Genomic DNA, 21714 nt, shown 5'->3' on the forward strand with positions numbered 1-21714 from the left:
TGACATGAAGATTCTATATTATTTTCACATTTTGTATGTTAATTGCATTGCAAAGATTCGATAATATTAATGCACACCATATTGTTGAGTATTTACCATAGTTAATCAAGACCCCATACTGATAACTTGCAATTGGGCATCTCCAAGAGTACCCTAAAGTTTTAAAAAATGACAATGGCCCAAACTTATGCCTATAACATCTTGAAGTTTCCAAGAATTGCGATAAAAGACCTCCCTTAGTAGTCGTTGACATATATCAATACCCAACAACAAGCTCGCTAAGAGAGTAAATACTCTTGCATTTCCCCGAAATGGTATGATCACAAATTATTACATGATGTTATAATAACATAAGAAGAGGTGTCTCACATAGAGAGAATCGTATATGTAAGGGCAAAAAATCATCAAAAACATTGACAGAGTTGGTTTTTATTATTAAAGTAGTATAACGTGAAATAGAAAAATAAATACATAAAGGAAAATATCATCGAAGGCATTGATGTATATCATTCTACCATTGTGTCGTGATATATGTGTATCTGTTAGAAGATCCTTGGCATGACATGTATGAGGATCATTGCATTTGAAGTGCAACACACTTCAACCAAGTTCCCCACCCTAAAAAACTAAGGAAAACAATCAACATTGCACCAATAGCACGCCATTCTCTCTCGCAAATATCTTTGTATTATATCATGTTTATGAATTGTATTCATATAGCGTTTATTTTTAGAGTCAATATTTGATCTTTTAACTCTTCTAACTTAGGCAAACATTTGGAAATAACCTACATTTCATTCCTCTTGCACACGCACACATGTATGCGAGTGAAGCAAACCCCACACTTTCCTACACCTATATATGCACATACTTGTATTCTTCCCCTTGTTCTTTGAATAGTTGCCCATCATCCACTCTCACTTTGCATGGTGAGCACCATTTCCCTCTACCATTTAATCACTTTCTCTTATATTTGTTGTTTCCCATGCTTTTAAAATAACTACGTGTTGATCTTCCTGTCCCAACTTCTTAGTTAGAACTGTCGCCAAACAAATTTACAATACACCATATGATAGCTCCTATCTTCAAAGTGTTGATATCACTAAAGACATAGTTTCCCAATACTCTTGGTTGTTTCTTCTTGCCATCAACACGCTCAAATGTTTTCTCTTAGTAATCATTGTTATTTTTAGGAAGATAGAGTGTCGTGAGTTTCTAACATAATAGATTATCTCCCACAATGAAATTTGATTTTTCTCCCCTTACTGAGTTTAGTGTCTTTCACCCTTTCCATGGCCTTTTCCCAAGTTTATAGCTATTAAGTATTTTTTTCACGTTTTATAATTTGTTATTGATTGCTCAAAGCAAGTTGTAGCTATGGCACCTCACATTATGGCAAAAAAAAAAAAGCTTCATAATGCAACATAGCTAGGTTTCTTGCATAAATTTGTGCCCATGTTGGAACGTTTAGAATCCATGCTTCTATTCTTACACAATTCATTATTGTTTCTAAAGTTTGTCTCATGAGTGAGCAAATCTTTATATAATAAAAGTAGATAGTCAAATGGTTAGTAAACCTCTACAATGTACATTGTAATTAAGTAAGGGTGTCATATAATGTGTTTGAGCTTATTCGGTGTATAATGCAACAAAAAAAGTATATATAATTTTTATTAACACATGGATTCATTCAAACTAGTTGTTAAAATCAAGTGCACGCCAACATCATGCAACATGACAAAGGGAATACTTCGGAAATTCAAGAAATTGACATCACAGTAAGTATTCATTAAATTATTTCCGTTTGGAACTTGGAGGTTAAAATTCGTGCATGTTATTATCAAGATTATATGACATTTAAAATTTAGACACATGATAATACTAGAGTGTATCACGATCTACACAATAAAATAAAATGCGTATATTATTTCCATATGACCTTTATGATTTTGTGATGTGCACTTGCAATATTCTGTATATGCATCATTTGAGTCTGACATTGTATTTGGCTACTAACCAAGTATAGGCTACATTGTTGTACATGGAACAAACCAAGTATACGCTTTATGGGTTTATCCGAGGCTTCTGATGTACAACATATTTTAGGGGTTGTATAATGTTGGTGAGGAATATGTAGCCTTAGATACAAGCAATATCAATGTTCCCTATGCCCATTGTGACTTTTGTAAAAGCTCGTCGTGACTTTTCCAAATGTGTATTTACGGTTACAAGCAACTTCAAAATATTCCTATAGCTCAATTTAAGAAAATGTTCCCCAAGAAAATATTTACAGAAGTTTTGTAATGATGAGAAGTACCGTCAACATCGTATTTAACGTTATTCCTTAGGAAACACAAGAGCCTTATAAGTTTACATATCTATGAAGTGATTTGAGATCTCCAACTTTTTCTTTCTAAAAGCTTGATGCCTCGTGATGTGAACAAGAAAGAGAATCCTTAGATGATATCTTGTATGGAACATAGATAATGCCTTAATTTGCGAAGGAGTTTAGTCAACATAGTCCCAATTAGTTTTTAAAGCTTACAAAATAACTAGTTATCGTCTATCAGTAGAAAGAAAAACAAATGAACAAATAAATGAATGCATGTGTGGGCATTCCCACTACCTGTAAATATTATCCATGGTCATTCTATGTCAAAGGAAACACTTACCAAAATCTCAAAACGTTTAGTGCATCACATCTTATTCATGGTACCATTTATTGTGAGTCAAATGTAGTATGTAACCATAGGATAAATAACAAATTTGATGAAGAATTCCTATCATTCATAATACATTGCCATATGAAGGAGATTTCACATTTAGCTTTTGATGCAAATGGTTGTCTGATTAGTATGCAACCAGAATAGTTTGGTTGTTGGACTAAGAAACATATAGGGACATGAATAACAATAAGATATTACATCTCCACTGATTATTGACATGCATATGGTAATGTCCCCTCGATATCTCATTTATCTTTACAACTCTTGTTTGGAATGTATTTAGGTTTGTTTGAACATCGCAAACATATAATAATTTTTTATATCGATGTGGATATCATAAGAATGAGAGAATAAAAATTATTTAACTAAATTTACTTCAAAGTGTACACATCAGAAAAAAAGTTTACAATTCCGTGGCTCTTTGACTTGCATTTGATAAGTTATGTGTTTATCATACATCATGTCTATGGACCATAACTAAGTAACCCTATGCAATATGATATTTAGGCACGCTTAATTCGAAGCGGAATAATATTGTTTTACCAATTGTAATGAAGATGTGTGCAACCTTTACAAAGACCCATGGGCCCCAATAGTACAACAATATTGTAAAGGTTAGGAAAATCTTATAACTAAGACCATTAAAAGCATCGAAAAAAAACACTTGGACAACTAGACATGACATCAAAAGTTGGTAGTGAGAAAGGATAATCAAAGCTTAGTACAAAAGAAAATGCATGTCAGAAAAGGAAGCATGATCCACCATCCTAAGTAACACCACACGCGCGCAAATGAATAAGAACTCTTTCTATTAATACTTCATATTATTGATGGGACACCTCCCATATTACACAAACAAATGTTCTTATTAAGAATAATCTAGATTGTGTTCAAATGCCCAATATTAGACTATGCAAAAGAAATGGCAAAGGGGTCTAGGTTGTGCAAGAACCTAAGAGACAAAGAACTTTGAGAATTGACGAGCATGAAATCATAATTATAGATTGCATGCAAATATTGCAAAAAGAATTGTGTGGGAACAAGTCCAAATTCGATGGAGGGTTTCCGTTGCTAGCTCAGACCACCTGCAAATAATAAAAGCAATTTTCCTTCATCTTAGAAACACATCAACATGCAAGATCCCAAGTACACATTGCCAAAGAAACAATCGTGTTATCTATCCATACTTCACACTACAATCCTATTCATACTTTTTGCTAGGTATGTAATGGCCGACAAAACATACGTCACTCCTTAAGCCATGTTTGTCCACTAAAGGAGGCATAAGATATGCTACAAATTGAGTCATTGAATCTCACTCCATATGGGCAAGGTGACACATATCACTCACTAGATTACTAGCCCTAGGTCTTGGGTTCAAGACCCAATTTTCTCTATGACTCCAGACATATACTCATTGAGTGAGTCGTTAACTTACGAGTCCTAGGTCTTGGGCCAACACATGATTTGAATATGGTGCTAGACCAAAACACATATTTGAACCTCCTTGTGCAACAAAGTGCCCAATGCAAATGACACTACAAGCTTTCAATTGCCTAGTCTATCATTTGCAATCGTGCTTGTGTGTCAAAATATGAAGACATTCTACATCCTCTAAACAGGCCATGAGGTCCAATAACTCACGAACTAAAACAATATTTCAAAACATGGTAGAACCTACACAAATTAAAAATATATACTTGCTTTCAATAACGACACAATATCGATGTTACGTGTATGTACATGGGTACTAGGGTAATTAAAAAGCGCTCATAGTTAGTCAAATTAAAAATATATACTTGCTTTCAATAACGACACAATATCGATGTTACGTGTATGTACATGGGTACTAGGGTAATTAAAAAGCGCTCATAGTTAGTCAAATTAAAAATATATACTTGCTTTCAATAACGACACAATATCGATGTTACGTGTATGTACATGGGTACTAGGGTAATTAAAAAGCGCTCATAGTTAGTCGTCTGAGAGACGAGAGACGCACAAATGGCATGCACATGTCATCATGACATGCGACAGATACAATAGATCCAATGTATGGGCATTTGTGCTATAAACTTAGTGGAGCTAAAGGACGTGATGAGGCGTGAGAACACAAACATAACATGCATGTGGTGATACGTACGGTGTGGGACTTGAAAAGACCATCACCATTTAAACAACAACTTGCGAAATCATGAGAAAATGTCATTGAATTAACAAACAAACAAATGTCAATTCCATCCCATACATGCATACATACATACATACATACATACATACATACATACATACATACATACATACATACATACATACATATACATATACATATACATACATTGATTGTACATACATACATAAATACATACACACACACACATATTATACATATACATACATACATCATACATATACATACATTGATTGTACATACATACATACATCATACATATACATACATTGATTGTACATACATACATACACACACACACACACACATTATACATATACATACATACATCATACATATACATCATACATACATTGATTGTACATACATACATACATACATACACACACACACATATTATACATATACATATACTGTTATACATATACATACATACATACATACATACATCGTACATATACATATACATATACATATACGGTTATACATACATACATACATACATACATTGTACATATATGTATTTGTTGTTTTGAGTAATTTTGCTGCAAAATTTAGTGCACCCATAATTTATACATATGTCGATGATTTGTTGCAGAATGTGAACAGACAGGGCCTCACTTCTGAAGAAGCTGCTCGATTACTCAGCAAATATGGACCCAACAAACTTGAAGAGAAACCTGTAAGACCTTCAATCTGTGTATTTTGCCTGATTCATGACGCTTATTCATTTAGCAGAAATCATTATTTGGCACCAGTCAACCCTTCATGTCCTCTACGCGTGTATGGGTTGAGAGAAACAACAAGCTCATCAAATGCCTATTAAAAATCTGGAAACTTGTTGAGGGGAGTGTGGCCAGCTTAATTTCTTTTTCGTAAATAAATTCTCATCCGATAGCAGGTCCCGCCAGGTTCTAGGAATTGGATTATAACGAATCAATCACGTTTCCATTAACATGTATGATAGTGGCTTTGCGTATATGAATGTGTTTAAAGAGGAATGTAGAAGAACCCGAAAGAATATTTGAGTGCAAAAATGAAGAAAGAAATGACTGGCTCACAAAGATTGGAATGAAAAACAGGTGAGTATCACATTAGGAAGGCTGATGAAACATGGCTATGTTTCAGGCACTCTGTAGAGATTCTTGGCAAAATTTGTTATAGTTTTTCATAATACATTATAATAATGGATATCATCTGACAAGTAATATTCAAGGAAGAATGCATGGATATACTCTTCCTTTTTTGGTAACGCATTATCTAAATGGACATTGTCTCTTTTAATGACCAATGAAGGTGAACAAGAGATTATATCTGAAAATGTTGTGCTATCTAAGCAACAACAAGATAAGCCACATAGCCATTTGATGGAATTATATGGGCCCTTGAGCTTCTTTAAAATCATAACTCATAGACATGGACTTCCACTCCAGCACACAAGTAAGAGTTTGGATACATACAACCTGGTGAAGTTACTGGTGGACAAATGCTCACATAAAAATTGATATCATGATGACTGCCATCATGATCATTTACAAGCACACTTCCAAAAGCTGGAGGTATTAGGATATTCACTCATGCTATTGAGATTTGCAAACAGAAACCTAATGGATTTTTCAAACCTTAAAAAAGAAAATAATATATGAGCTCTTCTTGGGACATACTGTAAGAAAGACTGACATAATCTGAGAGAGAAAGATGAAAGAAAGAAAGAAAAGTATATTAACATCTTTTAAGAGACCAAAATGGCCTATACGACCAAACAAGAGATTACAGCTTAAGTGTTGTCTCATCATTGAGAACAACAAACCAAAATAAATGTCACTAAGTAAAAAAAGTAAATACAATAAAAGGTGAGTAAAGTACCTTGTTATCGGTCCATGTAAGATTCTCTAGTCAGATAATTTGTAATTTTTGTTTTTGAAAGTTCGGTAGCAGAGGATAGATTAATGTCCATATATGAGGTCCTGATGATGAATTCATCCTCCTATGATTGCAAAAAGTGTCTTATAGTGGGCTATTTTCCTATCAAGTGATGTTTTGGGGCTGATACTTGTTATCTTGTTTTGCATTGGAGTGTGTGTATGCCACCTTTTCCTTTCCCAAGAAGAATTTTGGTTTTGATCTTGTTACCCATGCTTAAGTAGTGTTAAACATCATCTCTCGAGTTTTATTGATGTTTATCAACAAATCTTTGACTGTACAAAATACCTTGAAGGTGTTTAGATGTCTTTGTAGTTCCTCTGTGGAGTCGGAGATCAGCACAATGTTATCAGCATATAAGAATATCTGTATCTATACGTGCTAAGCATGCTCCCAAACTGCCATATCTGTCTGCAATGCCATATCTCATCTAAACAGATATCACAGAGAATGGGTGATAATGGGCATACTTGTACTCCAATTGCACTAACCAGTCTCTAACAACCCATTGGGATATTGCACTTTTCATGACAGGGATTCATACAGTGCATATATTCCCCTTTGCATATTTACGGGGACACTAAGGACTTTTAACTGCTGCATGAGCCGAGCGCGTATGTTGGAGGCTTTTCAGAAATCCACAAAGCACAATCCTTGTTTTATGGGATATGCCCTCCTCAATAAGGTCTCGGAGGGTCAATATGTGGTCCAATGTTGTGAACCCTTTTGAAAGTCTGCATGTCCACCTGATCAACAGCTTTTTCTCTTTGGTCATACACTCAAGTCTGACTCTGAGATCAAGCCATTAAAATAGCTAAGTAATGGCCATTGCAAATTTGAAAGAACAATATATACTGTTTCACGATAATTATGAACTCCTCATTCACAAGAATATACCCTGGTGGTAGAAAGTGTTTTATTCTCTGGGTGGCATTGAACAGCCTAAAGTAATGGAGTAACAACAATGATGGAATGTTGGATGAAGGTTTTTCATATCCACGTGATACATTATTGCACTGTCATATATTTTTAACTAAAATTTTGTAAGAGTTTTTAAATTACCTGGACAGAGTATTCCATTACCATTATGTTACCTTCTAAGAGAAAGAAAGAAAGAGATTACATCTTAAGTGTTGTCTTGTCTTTGAGAACAACAAATCAAAATAAAATAAATATTACTCTGTAAACATAAAAGTAAGTAAGATAAAAAGAGACGAGGAAAACTGGTTTTCGGCACATGTGAGATTCTCAAGCTAGATGTATTGTAACTTTTTTCTTTGAAAGATCTCTAGCATAGGTTGATCCAGAATGGAAAGTTCTCCAGAGCGAGGGAAGCACCTGCGATGGCGGGAGATAATGGCTTCTATCTGTCGATGACAAGGGTGTTGAGGTCGTGGTCCACGGGGCTGGGGCCTACGTGCACGACAAATTGCTATTGCCCGATCAATTGTAACCCCTTTGTTATGTCCTGCTCAGGAGCCCATTTGTGTATCCCTTGATTGACTTGTAGCATTGGTAGGAGTGATGGGGTTAAAGAAAGTTGTGATTGTTCTTTGTGGATGAGCTTGTGCGGCTGTATTTTTTAACAATATTTGCCGATGTCTCTTGAGCTCTAACAAGAAAAGGCAGACTCGATGGTACCTAGAACAATGGAAGTTAGAGAAATGGTCGATTGCCCTCAGTAAGCTCAATCCCCATCCAAACCATGTCTAAAAATGATTTCACGATTTACCAGTATTTGCTGAGAAAGAATAAGGAATATGATTCTTCACTTGTTTCTGATGTTGACTTCTTGTTCCTCTTTGGTCTGCTTAAGAGCATATATCAAGAAATTCTATGTCAAAGATGAAAGCATTGAGTATTTGTGATTAGTGAATTTAGTGATGAATATCTTCTGTTTTGATTTGAGCAGGAAAGCCAGATTCTCAAATTTCTTGGATTTATGTGGAATCCTCTTTCTTGGGTCATGGAATTTGCAGCCATCATGGCAATTGCTCTTGCAAATGGAAACGTGAGTGGATTTTATATCTTGCTGAAGCTTTTAGAGTTTATTGATAAATATCTCTCATGTAGACACTATATTACAACTCTTCATGGAACAGAACAAACCTCCAGATTGGCAAGACTTCGTAGGTATCATTGTGTTACTCTTATTAAACTCTACAATCAGTTTCTGGGAAGAAAGTAATGCAAGCAGTGCAGCGGCCTCTCTTATGTCTCGCCTTGCTCTCAAAACCAAGGTGCTCATATTCCAAATAATCACCAACTAAGTGAGATCTACATATCCATGCTAAGCTGACTTAATAAGGTATAGGTTTTGCGTGATGGAGAATGGACAGAACAGGATGCTTCTGTGCTGGTACCTGGTGATATTGTGAGTATCAAACTTGGTGACATTATACCTGCAGATGTTATACTTTTAGAGGGGGATCCTCTTCAGATTGATCAGGTAAATTCAGTATACCAACTTGAAATGAGGGAATGAATTTATGGTTGTTAACTGATTCATTCACTAGAACCTTGAGATAAGGTGATTGGTTTTGAATTTAGCATATTTTTACATCCATGCATCTGTGTGTTTCTTTTGCAGTCTGCACTCACAGGGGAATCTTTGGCAGTTATAAAGAGAACAGGGGAAAAGGTCCTTTCAGGGTCCATATGCAAACAGGGGGAGATTGAAGCTGCTGTATTTGCAACTGGTGTGCATACATTTCTTGGAAAAGCTGCCCATCTGGTTCATTCCACGCATCAAGTTGGGCATTTTCAAAAGGTCAGCCTTGAGAATTCATTGTATGGATGTAGGACGCTGGCATTCATGCATTGTTTGAAGCTAACTTTGTGGTCAAAACTTCAATGATGGATAGCATACCAATTATATTGATTGAGATTTCTTTTCCATGTTATTGGATAAGCACAAAAGAATCATTCAAGAAAATGAAGACGAGAAGTGAGTGGTAAATCCAAAATACAATGTGCATTATTGTTGCCTGTAGATTTTTGCGTTTGATACTGGGCTTCTAATTTCAGTACAACTATCTCCACAATACTTATGGAGAATGTGAATTTATGGTCCTCTCAATGTGCTAGTGGGTGAAGATAAGTTGCAGCTGAATATCAGCTGCATGTCATACTTTCACTTTGGATTGTTGAATCATGCACTTTCCTTTATTTCCAAGACCTAGATTTTCATTTGTGGCAGTTCTTAGTTAAATATCCTTTTTCATGAAAATAATAACCATTTTTGTAGAATACGTATGCTAAGTATTCTACAATATTCTAACGTTTTTTTAAGAATACGTATTTTATAGATAAAATACGTTAAATACTTCTTAAAATTAAAAAATATAAATTTCAAAAAAAATAAATTAAAAAATTAAAAAAATGTTAAACTTTTTTGAAATGATAAATACTTGGTAAATACATAGAATATGACAAATTTTTAGAATACGTAGAATGCGTCAAATTTTGAAAAACTGCAGTTCTAAAACGTAGAATACGTGTAGAATACTTCGGCACATTCTAAAATGTATTCTAAACATAGAATACATGTTTTTTAACAACTATGATAATAACCCAATTTGGTGGATCTGATGCAATGATATTTGTGTGTTTAATATAGAACAATTTCTTTCTGTAATAACAAAGATCTGCAGGATCTATGTTTCATTTAATGTTGTTTCCTACTTGTTAATTTTCATTTTAAGTCTTGTATAATGCTCTTTTCAACTAGTTACAGTTTTTGAAATCGTTGAATTTCAGGTTCTAAAATCCATTGGAAATTTTTGTATCTGTTCCATAGCAGTTGGAATGCTCATTGAGATTGTTGTCATGTATCCTGTTCAACATAGGCTCTACAGGGATGGGATTAATAACCTTTTGGTCCTCCTTATTGGAGGGATTCCCATTGCTATGCCAACTGTTTTATCTGTCACAATGGCCATTGGGTCACATCGCCTTGCTCAACAGGTAAAAGCAAAAGGATTAGAAATCTGTTGAAAATCATAATCCGGTTAAGAGGAGTTTGCATCTTTTTATATCTGGGTTGAACCGATGCTTTATGGATTGTTTGCTAGGGGGCTATAACAAAACGAATGACCGCTATAGAAGAATTGGCAGCTATGGATGTTCTGTGCAGTGATAAAACAGGAACTCTTACATTGAATAGGCTTACTGTTGAAAAACAACTTATAGAGGTAATCTTGGCTTGAACTGATAACCTTACTGCAACATACTTTTGAATGGGGAAATACAATACTCCAATTTCATACCTGCATTAATCAGTGCATGTATATATGATTTTCAGAGAAGAGAATGTTGTATGGCACATGTTTTGTATAGGTCATTTTCATTTGAAGTTTTCATAGAGGAATCCTCATGAAAGAATAGTTGAATATTCAATAAACTCACTTCCATTTCTGCTTCCAAGGTTCCAACTCAAAGAAATGGATAGCGTTATATGATGACAAAGCATTCATGTTACGACAGCCAAAGGATGTATAAGCTGTATGAATTAAGACAACATGTCTTTTTAAGTAACAAAACAGTGTGTTGGAGCATTTCTTATCGTGAGGGAACAATTTCTCACTTGCCACTATTTAGGATCCCTTTGTTATGAAGATAAACACATTACGTGTATATGATTAATTGGGTAGTTCAAATCGAATTGATCTCTCAAGACCCGTTGACCTATCCAGGAAATTGTTTCAAGAGGATCATCATTTGTACATTCTTTTAATTAAAATAATTTCGTGTTTGACTCACAGGTCTTTGAAAAAGGTGCAACTAAGGATAAAGTAATCATGCTAGCAGCTAGGGCATCTAGAACTGAAAACCAAGATGCCATTGACTCTGCTATCATCAGTTTGCTTCCTAACCCCAAAGAGGTGATATAGAAAAGAAAGAAAGAAAGAAAACTACATTACAGTGTTTTAAGAGGTCAAAATGGCCTGTAGGAACAAACAAAAGATTACATACATCTTAACATGTTTTCTTGTCTTTGACAATAGCCAACCAAAATAAATAAATGTAATTAAATATAAAGTAAATAATAATAAAAGTGGCTAAAGAAGTTTGTTATCGTTAAATGTAAGAGTCTCAAGTCAGATTATATACCTCCAGCTTTTCCATTAGGATGCTGTTTTGTCTTCTAGGTAACTTTCCTCACCTAAGGATGTGGAAGTACCCATTATTTTCTGCCCCAAATTATATCTAATTCTAAAAGCATATTTGAATGATGCGTCACACGGTTCACAAACATTTTAGTCAGCCTATTACGCCAACGGATCAAAACAGAAAATCCTTACGGTTCAGTTTAGCCTAAGAAAATACTTGTTACCATTTAAATTGGTCCTTCCATTGCAATAATGCCACAATTCTAATTTCAAGTGTTTCATCTGTACAATGTTTATTATTGCTTGAAGATAATGGCCACATACTTATTCACTGTTTGGTTGCCTCTTGTATGTGGATATTTGTTTGTCATCTAGACCTTCAAGACCAGAGGTATTTGATCTCCTTTTTGTTGAGTACTTTCTCAACAAATTTTATTGTTCCCTTGTAAGCACTTCTAGTTTGTTGTTTATTTTCTTAGCTTCAGTAGTTGTTGGAATAATTCTTGTCACACAATGCCTTTCGTTTTTATGCTCAGCATGCATTGTGTCCACTGCCTGAAAGTTCTTGTATTGTTTCACTTCTCTATATTGCACACAGAGAGAAAGAGAAAGAGAAAGAAAGACAAATGTAACGTCTTTTAAGAGGCCAAAATGGCCTATAAGACCAAACAAGAGATTACACCATAAGTGTTGTCTCGTCTTTGAGAACAAGAAATCAAAATAAAATAAATATTGCTAAGTAAATATAAAAGTAAATAAGATGAAAGGAACTAAAGAATCTGGTTTTCAGCACATGTAAGATTCTCAGGTAGAAAGAAAGAAAGAAAGAAAGAAAGAAAGAAAGAAAGAAAGAAAGAAAGAAATATTAACGTCTTTTAAGAGGCCAAAATGGCCTATAAGACCAAATAAGAGATTACATCTTAAGTGGTGTCTTGTCTTTGAGAATAAATCAAAATAAAATAAATATTACACAGTAAATATAAAAGTAAATAACATGAAAAGAAAAGAAATGAGGGAATCTGGTTTTTGGCACATGTGAGATCCTCAGGAGAGAGAGAGAGAGAGCTTTGAATAAACAGGCTCGTGAAAATATCAAAGAAGTTCACTTTCTGCCTTTCAATCCTATGATCAAACGCACGGCATTAACATACATAGATGAAAATGGATGCTGGTATAGAGCAAGTAAAGGTGCACCTGAACAGGTAGCTATGTATACTGAATTTTGTGCAATCATTGACCTTGTATTTATTGGGTTATTGACCCTATCATGGGCAATTTAGGTACAACATTTGATGATGTGAATGTTACATTTCTGAACAGATTCTAAGTTTATGCCAAAACAGAGGAGAACTGGCTCAGCATTTCCATTCAGTAATCCAAACTTATGCTGATCGTGGTTTCCGCTCACTTGCTGTTGCATGGCAGGTCAATTATATATTAACATGCATATATTTAAAATGGATCCTTTTTCATGTTATATACATCTTAGTTGCAACTTGTTTTATTTTAGGAAGTTCCTGAGAAAAGGCTGGATGGTGAGGGATCACCTTGGCAGCTTTCTGGCATACTCCCACTTTTCGATCCTCCTCGTCATGATAGTGCTGAGACTATATCTCGAGCTCTTAAGCTTGGGATTACTGTGAAGATGCTAACTGGTAAAAACTAAAACACGCATTAGAATTCATGTTGATATTTTTCAGCTTCGGAATACCAGTGGGTGGTTATAATATGCTAGGGACTGTACTGTGCCTGGAGTTTTTTAGGTCATCTGAAATCTTTATAATGATACTTCCTTTTTTCAGAAAAAATGGTGAACTTGAAGTTTTTGGGAAGGGGGTATTTTATGTACTTTCTCGAAGATTAAATAAACAAGTGTCCCTAGAAAAGAAACTCATTTATCTACCTTTGCAATATCATTATGACTAATAAGGAATCTTTGGTAAAGGGACTAACTAGGAAGGAAGAAAAACAATGACTGGCCTTAAAATGATTGAGGTTGAGTTTGTGGTACCAATATGTAAGGAAAATAAACAAGGTAATGCAATCAAAGAGCTATGGTCTAGTAGAGCATCTGATGGGTGACCATGAAGATGCCTCTACCAAAAATCTGGATGTCAAATATAGCAATGGTAGCCAACGAGTCAAGACTGATAAGAGTTGGATCAATTGCATGATCCAAAAATTCTTTGTGACTAAGGTCTATCATGATTGCTTTGATAAAGTTAGCATCTGAAAAAATAAAATAAAACTGCCGAGGAGTCTGAACAGATGCTTAGAACCAGCTGTTAATAGCTATTATGAAACAATAACAGAGAACTATAGCAACTCAAGGACAATTGAGAAAACATAGAAGAAGCGCAAACTTGTTACTTACAGAGTATTGTATTACACAACAGTATAGTTATAAAGTCAGAAGAACGCCTTCAAACATCAAAGGCACTTGATGCAAATGCCATACCACTACCAGGGGACATACGTGACTACAAAGTCAGAAGAACATCTTCAAACATCAAAGGCACTTGATGCAAATGACATACTAGGGGACATGCACGACAGATTGCTGAAGCGTTAAATGATAAAAATGCACTTCTTCTGGTTGCAATAGTGTAGAAGATTGCAATTATTTTAAGAGAGGACCTGTTCTAATCCAACTTCTACATGCAAGTTAAGATTTCTCGAGTGAGGGAGATGTATATCTTCAATAAAAATCTCATCTTTTTTTTTTCTTTATTTGTTCTTGTATTGTCTTATGCTTAGGTGATCAATTGGCAATAGCAAAAGAGACAGGCCGAATGCTTGGGATGGGCAGCAACATGTATCCTTCGTCACTGTTAAATAAAGAACACATCAATGGCGTTCCTCTGGATGATCTGATTGAAAATGCAGATGGGTTTGCTGGTGTATTCCCAGGTGATTATTTTATAATTTTCTGGTGATAAATCTAACAGCATCACAAAAGTTAAATATAAGAAGACACTGGTATAGGAAACAACTGTATTATAAACTGAGAACAAAGAAGTAACATTTTATTTAAATAAACTTATGATGCTTGAATAAACAAAAAAAGACATATCCACATCTTTTAAGAGGCCAAAATGGCCAATAAGACCAAACAAGAGATTACATCTTCAAATGTTGTCTTGTCTTTGAGAAGAACAAACCAAAATAAATGTAATTATGTAAATAAGTTTACTAAAATTAAAAGTGATGAAAGAACCCCATTATCTATAAATGTAAGATTTTCAAGTCAGATAGGTTGTAATTTTTGTTTTCAAAAGATATCTAACGTAGGTAAATCCAGAATGGCCTTTATTTGTCAATGACAAGGGTGGTGAAATCATGGTCCACAAGGCTGGGGCCTATGTGCACAAAAAATTGCCATTACCTGATCTATTATAACCCCTTTGCAATGTCCTTGGCAGGAGCCTATTCCCACTCATGTAGCCCTGATTGACTTTTAACATGAATAGGAATGATCGGGCTAAAGAAAGTTGTGATTGTTGATGAGCTTGTGTGGTTGTATTGTTGTGTTTCAGTTATTTCTCTCTAAATCTCTCCAGTTATTTGCCTTGTGAGGACTTTGTCCCTAGGTTTCTACTCCATAGAGAAGAGTATCAAGTAGCCACAATCTAGTTAATAGTTCTTGAACCTGTATATGTGTACATTCTTTATCAAGAGCACCAAAGGCTGCATACCCACGAGAAAGTCAAGCACATGCAACTTTCCGTAAGGAGAACTGAGGAGTTGTGAATGTTACTCCTAGGTATGTGTTGGATCATGTATATGCCACCTTTCTCCCAAGAAGAATACTGGTTCTGATCTCATTACCATGCATGAGTGCTGTTAAACATTATCATCTTAGTTTTATCTAAGTTTACCAACAAACCATTGTTTGTACAATTATTTTAAAGTGTTTAGATGCCTTTGTAGTCACTCCAGACATTTGGAGATCGGCACAATGTTATGAGCATATCATAATAATTGTATGACCCCTGAACTGCCAAATCTCGCTATACAATGCGATGCTGCATCTATATAGAGACTAAAGAGAGTGGGTGACAGTGGACATCCTAGTTTTACTCCAACAGTGCTAGCCACACCTTCTGACAACCCATTGGGAGATCACATTTTTCTTGACAGGGATTTATACTGTGCATAGATTCCCGAGTCCATATCTACAGGGACCCTTGTCTACAGGGACACCAAGGGTTTCAACTGACTGCATGCGTGAGAATGGGCTATGAGATGAACGGGAGATTGCATCTACAATGTTGGCTCATCTTTGAGAGCATCAACAAAAATAATTATAACTTAATTAATAAAACTGCTCATTAGCTAAGCACAAAATATGCCGCATAGATGAAACGTTTCCCGTTAAAAGATCTCTCACATGGGTTGATCTGAGGTGGAGAGGTGGTATCAGGTGATAATGACCTTGATTTGTCAATAACGGTGGCAGGGCTGTGGAAAGTTCTTGAGCTGCCCCATCATACAATGGAGCATACGAGATAGAGGTGTATCCATGCAAGAGGACTTGATAAATTGGGCAATGTTCCTATAAAGAGACATTGCGGGGTTGCATGTTCTTTCATTATCCAATTTAATGATATCAGTTTGGATCATTGTATTCGTTTTCATGCAGGCAATCACTGAGACTAAAGATCTCTTCTGGTTTTGAGTTCTACGAAGGCGTGATCCCCAAGTTTCTACTCTGTACAGAAGAGTTGGTGCTACAAGTGTATTCGACAACTACAATTGTGTTTGTGGTTGTTGGAATTGCATGTGTACATTGCTGTTCAAAGGCAGTTAGGGCTGCATACCCATGAGAAAGTCAATCACAGGAAGCATCCTGTAGGAAGAACCAAGGCCCTTTGAATTTAGGGTCATGTGCATGCCACAATTTCCTCGGCATGTACCCTATCCTTGTTCTGAAAATCTCGGCATCGTCTTTTGAGCTTTCCTATAGCGCACACAACTTGTATGTGTAGTGCATGCACGTTCCTTTTGGCCGCTTTGTCCAATGTTGCAGTCGTTATGTGCAACTTATTTATGGGTGCTCTTTTTGCTTCTTGAATACCTGTTCGAAAGTGCATATTCTATTATTTCGTACTGAGTTTTTGCATTTTTAACTACCTCTACCCATGTTTACATTTTCTTCTCTATATTTTCTTTTACAATGGAGGTGCATGTTTCAATTGTCTCTTGACCTTTCTTAAGTTCAACATTAATAGCTTCGTTCATCAAGACTAGTTTGGCCCAACTTAATTTAATTTCTGCTGTTAGATATTTTGCCGCAGTTTAACCTCTATAGTTGATTCCCTTACTAAGCTTTTAGTTCCATTTCTTAGAGTTTCTTGTAATTCCGAAAAGGGCATATTGTTCCTTTTTCTGCTTTGTGTGCTGCATTTCTCCTTTCAAGGCATTTCCTTTGCTTCTAGACAGTTTGCTATTTCATCTTTAACTTCTACTGTTGATTGTCTTACTAGGCTTGCAATGCCATTTCTTAGAGCTTCTTGTAATTCTTTCTTCCGTAAGGACATATAATTCTTTTTTCTTCTTTTTTGATTCCCCTTGCATTGTGTTGCATTCTCTCTTTCAAGGCATTTCCTATCTATCTATCCTATGCCAGATCACGTTTGATTGAGCAAGTTTCAACTTGTAATCATCCTAGGTTGGTGCTGGCCCAGTCCCTCGAGCATTGGCATTGTCTATAATCATGCATGTGTGATCACCTTTTGTGGAGAGCTCTATGTCGTTTATTATACCTGGTGCTTTTTCAGTTTTCTATTGTACATAATTTAATACGATATTTCTTAAAAGAGATCATATCCATGCAGAACATAAATTTGAGATTGTAAAACGGCTACAAGAAAAGAAACATGTTTGTGGCATGACTGGAGATGGAGTTAATGATGCTCCTGCTCTGAAGAAGGCAGATATAGGTATTGCTGTTGCAGGAGCTACAGATGCTGCGAGGAGTGCCTCAGATATTGTTCTTACAGAACCTGGATTAAGTGTGATCATAAGTGCAGTGCTCACAAGCCGAGCAATTTTCCAAAGGATGAAGAACTATACAGTATGTCAGGGTGGTTCTTTGAACATTTATTAGTATTATCTGAAGTTCAATGCCAGGAGATAACAGTTATTTACCACTGTCTTATTGTAGATATATGCTGTTTCGATCACAATACGCATAGTGGTTGGTTTCATTTGAAGCTTGCTCTTTTACAAAGTTATCATTAATAAAGTTAAGAGTATGGTTCAGACTAAGTAAATTCTTGATGTGTAGGTTGGATTTCTGCTCTTGGCCTTGGTTTGGAAGTTTGATTTTTCCCCTTTTATGATTCTCATCATTGCAATATTAAATGATGGTAAGGCATTTGTAATAATGTCTGTTTCTCATGTTGCCATGTTGTTTACCATGTGAAAATGACCTGTAACAAAGGTCAATTTTTTCGGTGTTCTTGGAGATGTTATAATATTTTCTGTTGGAGATGGTAAATTCTCATAGGCCTTTTTGGCCTTGCTGCAATCTTTGCACGCAATTTTCCTGGAATCCCAACTACATACCAAAGTGTCTCTTTGCCAACTTTCACGTCTCTACCCATTGGAGCTCTCTGCTCATCCATTTTATCTAAAGCATACTATTCTTTTATCAGCAAACTTGTTGCCATTGAGCACTACCTGTCGTATTTTCTTGACGATCTCAACATTAATTCCTTAACCTAGCCATCACATCTCTGGTAATTCATGATCTCCCGTTTTCTACTATTTCGCAAGAAGCTTAAGCTCGTAAGCATTTTGTGAAATCCAAGGGTGGGGAATAGTTACTGTCAATTTCAGAAGAGAGAGAAACTGCTGCTACATAGAACATGTTCAATAAACCAATCTATGTTCAATCCTCATTAATAGCCAAATCAGACACATGCTACAGTGCTAAGGTTCATACATACATCATGTGAACATTTCAAATACATGACTGTTCAATTTTGTGGTGATCAATGATGGCTGAAGAGAGTTGGCCTAGTAGTTGGGATTCCTACACAGGTGGGAAGCTTAACGCCCATCTGCCACAAATCTACCTAGGCAAGTGGGAAAATAAGACTTGTCTATGAAACAAAATGTCTGGTTCTTACAGGGTGCAGCCATTCCCAAATTATGTGGTGTTTATAAATTGGCGAAATTTCACAAGGGACAAAATTGAGAACAGAGATGTGTACAGCCTACAGTAAAATGATTACACATATTACTATTATTTCTGTTCTCTTCATTAATACAAATTAATATGTTGTTTGAAAATAAATTATGCATGTGTTTCATTCTTGAAGCTTTAAATGTACAATGACTAACAGGTAAGATCTAAGTTTCTCCTTGTAGGTACAATAATGACTATAGCAAAGGATCGTGTAAAACCTTCACCCCTTCCTGATAGTTGGAAGCTCAAAGAAATATTTGCAACTGGAATTGTCTTGGGTGTCTATCTTGCTCTTATGACAGTTCTGTTCTTTTGGGCTGTTCATAAAACTGACTTCTTTGAGGTAGGTTGCAAGAAGACTTTCGGCATATTTCAGCATGTTATTCCATCCTCATGGAATTTTATTTATTGGTTGTGTACATCTTATAGAGGCAATTCCATGTTAGAAGCATCCAGTCAAGTCAGAGCCAATTGACAAGTGCTGTTTACCTGCAAGTGAGCATTGTCAGCCAGGCCCTAATATTTGTTACACGTTCTAATGGTTGGTCATTCATGGAAAGGCCTGGGATGCTTCTTTTTATTGCTTTTATAATAGCCCAATTGGTAAGTGTGTATTTAAATTTTCATATCCACAAATTCAAATGATTGGTATGGTAGAGTGGTGATATGATAAATTTCTATTGTTTCTTGAACTTTGTTTTATTTTCATTGTGTTGTTTCGGTTTCAAACAGATCGCAACATTTTTAGCAGTATATGCTAAGTGGGGCTTTGCAAATATCAAGGGAATCGGTTGGAAATGGGCAGGGATCATTTGGCTCTACAGTCTCATAACTTATATACCACTCGACATTTTGAAGTTCACCATACGCTACATCTTGATGGAAAATCCTTGGAATCTCATATTTGCAAGGAAGGTCGCATTCACCACCAAAAGAGAACATGGAAAGGAAGAAATAGAAGCAATTTGGGATCCGAAAGATGCAGTGTTGCTCCGTTCCAACACTAAATCCATCTTCGACAAGAGTCAGTCAAAAAGAACTTCTCAAATGGTTGAACAAGCAAAATGGCGAGCAGAAATGGCAAAGTAAGATTCAATTTATTGACATGCAAAATCTTTGAGATAAGGGTTTAGACCTTTTGATTAACTCGTTCTTGGCTCAAATTGAAGTCTATTAATTCATTCATGGTTCATAATGGAAACAAAGGGGCAATGCTTCCTTTCATACCCAGGTGTGTCACCTTGCAGAGATGGAACCATATTATTTCATATACTAAAGAATGATTGAGCTGTACAAATGATTGTTAAGAGGTTATCTTGTTGGCCTCTAAGATTAAAATATATAAACTTGAAGATGTGTTTAGTGATGGTGGACTCTAGGTAGTTGCCTACGAGTCACTCAAATCCTGAAGCTTAGTCACAAGAGAATATCCCTCTCAAGATGGAAGGCTTCTGGGGTGTGCGAGTTGGTACATACACTACAGATGCCCCCTGAACCCAGCTGAAAAACAAAACATAAACGCTGCTATAGAGTAGGCCGTGCCCTTAGGTTTATTATATATTTATCATCTATATTGTCCATAGATTTAATTTCTCACTACAAGTTTGAATAATCGTCATGATCAGGTTACATGGATCACAGGGTTCAGCTGATTCAATCATATGGAAGGATCCAGGAATGTCTAGTTCTGTGGCAATTGTTTGAGTGAGTACACTTAGAAGCAAAGAAGATATTGTATACCAGGAAAGTACATAAACCATCACCATGGAACCAAATTATGAAACAAAAAAAATAAATCCTTTAAATGCTTTGATGGATTGAAGTCTATTATTTTCTAGCTCCTTTTCTTTAAATTTTTCAGGTGATTCCTGCTGTGTACCAATCTGTCTGTCGATATATCTTAATGCAATTAATACTCCCCCAGCATTAGAGAATCTGACAGCTTATGTGGTTCTATATGATATTCCATTATAAATTTATTTAGTGGCACCCTCTTAGCAATACTTTTTAGTGACACACCTAACAGCTTTTGTATTTCATATATTTACTTGATCTTATTGATCTGCATTTGGTATTCAAGGTGGCCTGATATTTGAGAGGGATATTATAAAGATTGGATTTTTTCATTTTTAATGAATGTGAAGGTATACCAGTTTGTGGGTGCAATAACATTCATTAAATGCATCAAACTAGTAGTAAGATGGGTGGTAATGAAATTGATTGTGCTCTACAGCTTCATTAGTAAGATTGGTGTTCATGAAATTGGTTGTGTGATCAACTCCTTTTGCACAGAAATCAGTTCAATCCTCTTGTGCTTACATAATAATTACCACTAAATGAGGATTCAAAGTGAAGATTTATGCCTGGTATGATCAAAAGCTTACATTCGCTGACTGACCAAATCCAAGAATTATATATTGTACACTAAAAGCAGAGGTTCGAATAAATATTTCAGAATGATTTACCAATCCTATATACATGATAAGGTGTGGCAGGATGCAGAAATTTGACAGTATAATTTTACAAAAAAATGCTCTCAATTTTATGGTACAAAAAATAGCGCAGCCA

General features: G+C 35.5%; 1 protein-coding gene across 2 annotated transcripts; it reads left to right on the forward strand.

Moving 5' to 3' along the window:
- Window positions 1-850: 850 nt before the first annotated feature.
- LOC147854401 (plasma membrane ATPase-like) lies at window positions 851-21149 on the forward strand. 2 transcript variants are annotated; one of them, XM_087331431.1, is made up of 21 exons: window positions 851-929; window positions 1700-1778; window positions 5516-5599; window positions 8753-8851; window positions 8943-9080; window positions 9155-9289; window positions 9431-9610; window positions 10600-10806; window positions 10914-11033; window positions 11604-11723; window positions 13031-13153; window positions 13272-13376; window positions 13462-13606; window positions 14709-14861; window positions 17789-18027; window positions 18118-18150; window positions 18241-18322; window positions 19329-19489; window positions 19576-19749; window positions 19879-20231; window positions 20772-21149. In XM_087331431.1, exons 2-21 carry the CDS (start codon window positions 1728-1730, stop codon window positions 20848-20850), a joined length of 2781 nt encoding a protein of 926 aa, XP_087187557.1. In that variant the 5' UTR covers window positions 851-929; window positions 1700-1727; the 3' UTR covers window positions 20851-21149. The 2 variants fall into 2 exon arrangements, with proteins under 2 accessions (XP_087187557.1, XP_087187558.1); XM_087331432.1 differs by lacking the exons at window positions 851-929; window positions 1700-1778; window positions 5516-5599 and having other exon boundaries at window positions 8759-8851; window positions 8974-9080.
- The last annotated feature ends 565 nt before the right edge of the window (window positions 21150-21714 follow it).

Source organism: Azolla caroliniana, unplaced genomic scaffold (genome assembly GCF_043228905.1).
Source record: "Azolla caroliniana isolate FFs.n. ecotype wild unplaced genomic scaffold, voAzoCaro1.0.p SCAF_15, whole genome shotgun sequence".
NCBI lineage: Eukaryota > Viridiplantae > Streptophyta > Polypodiopsida > Salviniales > Salviniaceae > Azolla > Azolla caroliniana.

Excerpts from the sequence above, each read along its gene's own strand:
- LOC147854401 (XM_087331431.1), top strand. The coding sequence starts at position 1,728 with ATGCAACATGACAAAGGGAATACTTCGGAAATTCAAGAAATTGACATC. Across the intron at positions 13,377-13,461 it reads CACTTGCTGTTGCATGGCAG|GAAGTTCCTGAGAAAAGGCT; the intron begins GTCAATTATATA and ends GTTTTATTTTAG. Across the intron at positions 13,607-14,708 it reads TACTGTGAAGATGCTAACTG|GTGATCAATTGGCAATAGCA; the intron begins GTAAAAACTAAA and ends TCTTATGCTTAG.